Source organism: Homarus americanus, unplaced genomic scaffold (assembly GCF_018991925.1).
Source record: "Homarus americanus isolate GMGI-L3 unplaced genomic scaffold, GMGI_Hamer_2.0 scaffold18703, whole genome shotgun sequence".
NCBI lineage: Eukaryota > Metazoa > Arthropoda > Malacostraca > Decapoda > Nephropidae > Homarus > Homarus americanus.
The window spans coordinates 3,782,727-3,790,226 of NW_024749779.1; the positions used below are offsets into that span (position 1 = coordinate 3,782,727).

Genomic DNA, 7,500 nt, shown 5'->3' on the forward strand with positions numbered 1-7,500 from the left:
CGCAACAAATTTGCTACTAACCTTTTTTATATTCTTGAGCACATTTATAATTTTAATGATAATATTTACGTTCATGATAGCACAGCATTAAATCGCCGAAGCAAGGCATATTGTCACTGTCTCTTGAGTAAAGTAATAGTTTCGTGCAACAGTCTTAGCAAATTTCTTTCAATTTACTTATTTGTTCTCTAAATTTGAAATGCTATTGGAAATTCATGAAGGCAATAGAATTTTAAAAGTAAAGTATGGTCAAAAACTGTAACTTCACTAAAGATTGCTATAATTATGGTCTATTTTTTTTCAAAAACGAATTTTTTTCTGAAAACAGATTTGTAATTTATTGAATATAGTTGGTAGAAGATACAATCAATGGTATGTAAATGAAAATAAAATGCACTGATAGATTATTTTTTATGAGGACAGTGTTTCTTAGAATAAAGCAACAAATTCTTGTGCGCAGTCTACTGCAAGATAGTTTATTAGTCACAATTTAAAGAAATACATTTTTTTTTCAATTTATATACGAGTAAGTACAGGTGTGCTGTAAACTAAGTTCCTTAGAATATAAACAGATATTAAGATCAAAAGAGGTGCAGATAAACCCGTCTGCGGTGTCAGGATCACATTATAGTAAACACAACTACTGTACTAATTGTCTAGTGATAAAAACGTGACATTAATATCTTGAGAAATAAATACCAGTTTCCAGGGATGTCTCGAACTACCACCACAGCCCTTAACCTTAACTCTACGTAGAAGGAACCTACCCATTAGAAAGTCTCCTACATCATACATAACCGGTGATCATAGGGCAGAACATATACTGTTCCCCCGTCACCAGTAGCGTCACCTAGACACCTTGTAATCGTTGTGGATAAAAAGAGCAAGAGGTACATTATCTCACTAATACCTATATTTTGCTCAAGAAGACGTGATAATAGGTCTATCTGAAGTAAACAGAGGTTGGTTAAAGTGATATACATACCACTGTAAGCTTTAGGCTTTTGGACAGGCTGACGATCATACGAGTCTTGCTTCTACAGTACTGTAAGTGCCGTTCACCAAAGTCCCACAAACACTCTAAGTATATCAATACACAGGTTTAATACAGTTTTGCGCTCATCATTTGGATTTAGTCCTTATATTCAATATTGGTGTGTTCATCGCGAGCAAGTTAATAATTTCACATTAGTTCCTGAACCTAAGGTCGATATATCATACCACCTTGTCTGTGTATGGTAATTTGAGGTCTTCATTCCATCAGCGAGAGATCTCAGAGAATACTTTCACGAGGAAAAATCTCCCCAAACGGCAGACAGCTGTGGCAAGGGCCCGGTAATTAGTTGTACAACCGTGATCATATCCCCTTCCAGGTGGGCTAGTGATCTCTCTTGTGGCGTCATGTTGCCGGGTAAGTATTACGTGTGGTAACGTCTGGAGGGGGGAGGCCCATAGTGGAGCCAACATGGAATCAGTTCACCAGCGTCATGGCAGCAGTCAACACGCCTCGCTCCCTGCTCCTGTTACTCTTGGCTTTCTTACACATTGCCACCACACTCGGTGCTGTCGCCTTCTATGAGAAAAGTCGTCTTGCAGTGCCAGTGCATCATGGCGGGGAGCAGATTGTGGCGGAAGATCGTATCGGTCAAATCCAACGTCAGGGTGAACGCTCTGGGCCTGCAGCTCGAAGAGAAAAAAACTACTTTGCTTATATACTGCCCGCTCTGGCCATCGCCGGCCTCTCCCTCCTCTTCCCCAACATAGTCACGGTTGACACCGCTGGTCGTCGTCGTCGTGACATTGGTAAGTAATCTCTCCATTTTTTTTTTCCAGGTGACTTCAACTTCTGCCGCCTTTATGTTTTCCTGCTGCCTGCTGGTGCTCATGTCACTGACCGTCTCTCCCACTGTGGCTCAAGGGTATAGCTCGTATTCGGAGTTGTCATACAGGGTGCCACGGTACCGGAGCCGAGGGTGGGCAATACAACCTCGTAGTTTCTGGTCCCGGGCGCGGTCCATCACGCCTCGCCTGTTCACCGTGGCATCAGAAGCCGCCTCTGTCCTGGCTGTGCCTGCGTTAGCAGTCTTGGCCTTATCTGCCATTTGGCCAACTCGTAGGCACTATAGGATTAAGCGCGAGGCTGACGGTAAGTAGACGTGTTTTACTTTCAACTTAATGTCAGAATATAGGCTAGCGAACATGCCATATTTTGTCTGTGTATAAGTTCCTAATTAGGTAAAGTCTCTAATTTACCTGACTCTACCCCAGGTGTGTAGGCAGGTAGGTGGCCTCGTGTGGAGGTGATGCCAAAGTATCTTCACTCCGTTCATTTATTTACTCAACTTCAATTCGGGTAAATTTTCAGTGAAGTCAGCCTTCATCACTGTCCATCAGTTACTCTGCTGGCAACCAAATAATATCGGCACACACAGCCTATCTTCGATCGCCTATTTTAGTCATAATCATTATCTTTTGTAGGCAAAATCAAGTTTCGTGTTTCAGTCAGAATTATTTCACCTTTTTTTAGAGTACGGTTAATGTTTTTACACATATTTTTTGTAAACAAATTGCCCTCTTTTAAACATAATCAATTTACCCTTTTCAGACAATTAATTTGCCTTTTTTTCGACAATTTTCTCTTTTATTTTCACAGAATCAGTTGACTTTCATTCACATAATCAAATCACAGTTTTTAGGCAACCAATTAACCTTATTTTAAACAGATTTAACTGGTTACATTTTAACAAACTGACTCTTACTCTTGACAGAAACTTCAGCTAAGACTCGGGGATATGTTTACATTATATATTTCTTTCTCTGGATTAATGTTGACATCCTCCTGACATCTTTAAGTCTAACTATATCAAGCAGCGTTGCTAAGAGAACATGTGCTAGGAATACAATACTGTGATAAGGGTGTGTGGTAGTGATGGTGTGGGATTGTGTGGTGGTGGTAAGGGAAAGAAGTGTGGTGATTGAGAAGAGTGTGTGATGGTTTAGGAGGGAAGGAGAGTGTGTTATGGTGGAGGAGAGGAGTGTGTGTGTGGTGGTGGAGGGGGGAGTGTGTGTGGTGGTAGTGGAGGAGAGGAGTGTGTGTGGTGGTGGAGGAGGGGAGTGTGTGTGGTGGTGGTGTGTGTGGTGGTGGTGGTGGAGGAGGGTGTGTGTGGTGGTGGAGGAGGGTGTGTGTGTGTGGTGGTGGAAGAGAGTGTGTGTGGTGGTGGAAGTGTGTGTGGTGGTAGTGGAGAGAAGTGTGGTGGTGGAGGTGTGTGTGTGGTGGTGGAAGGGGAGTGTGTGTGGTGGTAGTGGAGGTGTGTGGTGGTGGTGGAGGAGGTGTGTGTGTGGTGGTGGAAGAGGGGTGTGTGTGGTGGTGGAAGGGGAGTGTGTGTGTGTGTGTGGTGGAGGGTGTGTGTGTGGTGGTGTGGAGGAGGTGTGTGTGTGGCGGCGGTGGAGGAGGTGTACGTGTCTGGTGGTGGAGGGGTGTATGTGGTGTAGTGGTGGAGGGAGTGCGTGTGTGTGGTGGTGGTGGGGTGTGTGGTGTGGAGGGGGTGTATGTGGAGTGGTGGAGGGAGTGCGTGTGTGGTGGTGGTGGTGGGGTGTGTGGTGTGGAGGGGTGTATGTGGTGTAGTGGTGGAGGGGAGTGCGTGTGTGGTGGAGGTGGTGGGGAGTGTGTGGTGTGGAGGGGAGTGTGTGTGTGGTGGAGGTGTTGCGGTATACACAAGAGGGAGCGCCAGGTGACGCTCTCCACCTGGCGCTCTACCTGGTACTGTTACCCTCCTCAAAAATTAACAGAGACAGGTTGTTCACCCTTTAATCATCCTCTTTTTCCCGGTGCCTTACAAGTTTCGGATGTATGAGATACTTTTGCAACATCAACAGATAGAGGACAGTCAGTAGAAATAACTTGGTGGACACTAATTGTTTGGGTGGCGTCAGGTACCGTTTCTAAGAATATACTGTATATATTATATGTTATATTTCTTAGTAATTCTTCCTGTATGTTAGTTACACCCAGAACTTTCTCATCAACGGAAAATTGCTAAGTTTTCTATTAATCCATTTACTTACTTGTCAGTTTGGAACTAAAGCGACATATCTCGTTTCATATACAAATTTGATCTTTCTTAATATATGTTAAATGGAAACTTTCTCGTGTGAGTGATTATGCCAAATACTTGTTCTCGTCCTGAGAGAATCTGCAATTACTTCAGCTGAGAATGTTTTCCATTTTTCTACCGTCAAATTATCAAATGAATATTAATGAATCAACGCCGTGTCGGGCAGCCTGTTGATTTGAAGCGCCCTGAATGGAGATTTAGGTCAAAACGATTTTTACAAAATGGATCTTCATTACCCACCGCCTTGTAAACTACGAAATTTTTACGATGCTGGAGAGTGAAGAAACTTACTCAAGTTACTGTACAGAGTTTGTCCCTTGTTCCATATTTCTTTATATAACTCGCTTAGTGCCAAGTTTCTGGCGGCTAAGTTGAATCAAAGTTCCGACGAAGAAATGTCCAACCATGATGTGAATTTTATAAGACTGTTGATGTCACTGAATTACATCTGACGCACAAAAATCATTCAGTTAAGTCACAGAAGTGAAACAGACTTCACACGACCATCGGAGTAGTTATCTGTACATAGTCTTAATTTCGATTTATGTTGGAAGTGTAATGTTATGTGTTATATTGGGTTTGTTCAAGAAAAATTGCAGCTCTTCCTTTCGTAACAGATAACTCTTACTTATGTGGATTTGTAAGGCTTATGAAACTGATACACATATTTTATGGGCTAATATTTATATGTCAGATGTTCTACTGAAACAACCACTTGTGATTAATTTCAAGACATTTTAATACATACACTTGACGTCACAAAGTATAGTGCCAAAGACCTCACCGAAAAGCAGGCTTGTATAATGTCTAACTTCAGGCCAAGTCTTAGAATATAATTTTATGATTCAGTATATTTTTTTTTTCTGTAACAAACCAAATGTTCTGGGTAAAGCTTCTCTGAACTAAACTTTACTGCTTAACTTTACATCTCAGACTAAGTGTATTTATGACGTGTGGTGAGATGATGTGCCCACTGAGTCTTACAGCCACACATCACGTCAAGGTTTACAGCATAGACTCGGAAATAATCTTAAAGGATAGATATATCACTGGTTGCTTCTTTTATTGATATATTTTGTGTCTACTAGGCATTATTTGTTTCTAGTTCCTTCGAGATTTGTGAGAAACTTGCGACCATTTGGTAATGTTGTCATTAATTATATTACGTTCGAGATTATTTTTTTTTCCTGCTTTGCACTATGGAAGGTGCACGTGAGGGTGTGGCCTAACAGTGTAACCTATACTCAGGTTAGGCTTGTCTAGAAGACCATGTAATTTACGAGTCAATCAACCCAAGGCGTCAACCACAGGGTCTGGTAGAATCGCGCTAGACTGAATCCAGGACATTGTAGAGAAATACGCCCGTTACCACCAGCCGGTAGAGATATACTGCTGGTACAGGCAAACTCCGGATAACAATAACACATTCCTCCTTAAATGTCAGCCCAGAACGCTAACCACTCAGCCACCATACTTGTCATAGGGACGAGCTGTGTTGTCACGGATGGCTAGATTAAATACACACATGAGAATTTGTTTTTTTCGATTGACTTACTGGATTTATAACTGATGGCAAAACCAAAACGAATAATTTTGATCGCTTCCAATATAATGTACAGTACAAGGTTTACTGAATCTCTCCTGAGGACGACATAAATGGGTGAGGTCACGCCAGCAAGGTTGTACAGCGACGCAGCGATAAAATATGACCGAGTAATGCGCCGAGCTGCTACGGGGTGTAATAAAACTATCAAAGAGAAACCTGATGTTTACCTGAAGATAAGCGATCATAAACATCCGTGTTGTTGCGTGCATGTTTGTCAAGATTTTTGTTTACCTTTAATTATTCTTAGAACATTGTAAGAGAACTTGATTCCTTCCTACCTGCCCCCACCTCCCCTTACGATCACGGGCAACCATCACTCCTTAACCAGCAAATACATTATCTGACAACCTTATCGATGCTCACCTTAACAGGAAATTATAGACAAAAAAAATCGGTAATATTAGGAAGTTACGCAGTTGTTGTTTTTCTTGGAAAGTGATAATTATACCGGATGTTTCGGTTTAGTTGTCATGTATTGAACTAATAAATCTAATAATTTTAACTAGATAATTATCCGCATAATATTAGGTCTCGGATTTGTTTAATTATTGCATGCATTGGCAGCCATAATGTTTTCTTGCACTCCGGACCTTTTTCCTATTTTTTTCTGTCAGTAATAAACGCCCTGAAAATTATTCTCCTCGGGTAATATTACAGAAACATTGGGAGAAAAATAAACAAAAGATGGCTTATATTCCCCTCAAAAGAGACAGAAATTAACACTGAAATACTGAATATACAGGACAGTATTAAACGTGACCAGAATACCTATTACGTACTCATGTTATAAGAGTTACAGCAAGTGATCATAAGAACAATCTCTTAAATGAGCACTTTTTGTCACCAGGTTCGGAAGCACCAGTAGCGGCGCTGACCGAGCACCTGATGAACGTGTACTACGCGGCCATTGAGTCTGACCAGTGTATGCAGCGTCTGGCGTGTGAACTGGGCGCCGCCTCCATCTCTCTCAACCCTCACCATCACAACCTCATGCTTCAGTAAGTTGACGGCGAGTGTTGTAAAGGTTTTAGGATAAGTTGGTGTTATTAGTAAATTAAACAAAGATAGGAGCAGATATAAACAGGTAATATGTATTATACACTCATCAAGAGCTTGTCACACACACACACACACACACACACACACACACACACACACACACACACACACACACACACACACACACACACACTGTCGTAGATATCCTCAACAACAATGGTAGAAAGTTCACCATTTAGCCACCACACATACCGTCGCCCATCACTCACACGTTCCACCCTCCCACGATTAAGCCCCGGTTAGTGACAGCTACCAGGACCAGGCAGGTACGAACGTCACTCCACGCGAGGAGCCTCTACAGCTATTAACCAAAACTGAGAATCTGTGTTTTATTGTGGTGTTTAGGTATGGTGGGTTGGTCTGGGAGAAGGTTAGGGTTGAGACCAGAGGAATGGCTAGGGTTAAGGCAGGTAGAACAAAATAACATAGTTAACGCATTAATAGCTCAGGTTAAAGCAGCCATATACAGTATAGTGAAGCAGAAGTTGGGTGATATATATGTTTTTTGTCTTATGGATGAGAAGCTGACACAGGTAACTTTAGCTTCAGTGAGACTACGAGTATATTAACTGAAGTAGCATTAAATCAAAATATTATCTCAGTAGAATAAAAAAAGTTAAGGATGAAGGAACCCCTTGATTAATATAAATAAACCTAAAACACATACCTGTGGTGTAATGGACAGCATTCTTGTTTCACATGTGAATGATCGCAGGTTGG

The 7,500-nt window shown here is 41.7% G+C and overlaps 1 protein-coding gene across 2 annotated transcripts in view; it reads left to right on the plus strand.

Annotated features, from left to right (window-relative positions):
* The window catches only part of LOC121853908, a 12,666-nt gene that overhangs the window by 1,314 nt on the left and 3,852 nt on the right, over positions 1 to 7,500 (plus strand). The window contains exons 2-3 of one of the 2 annotated variants that reach the window (XM_042348300.1): positions 1,834 to 2,146; positions 6,569 to 6,719. In XM_042348300.1, coding sequence (XP_042204234.1) covers positions 1,834 to 2,146; positions 6,569 to 6,719 — 464 coding nt within the window. Of the gene's footprint in view, positions 1 to 1,461; positions 1,804 to 1,833; positions 2,147 to 6,568; positions 6,720 to 7,500 lie in introns of those variants that run through there. The other variant, XM_042348301.1, reaches the window with a different exon arrangement.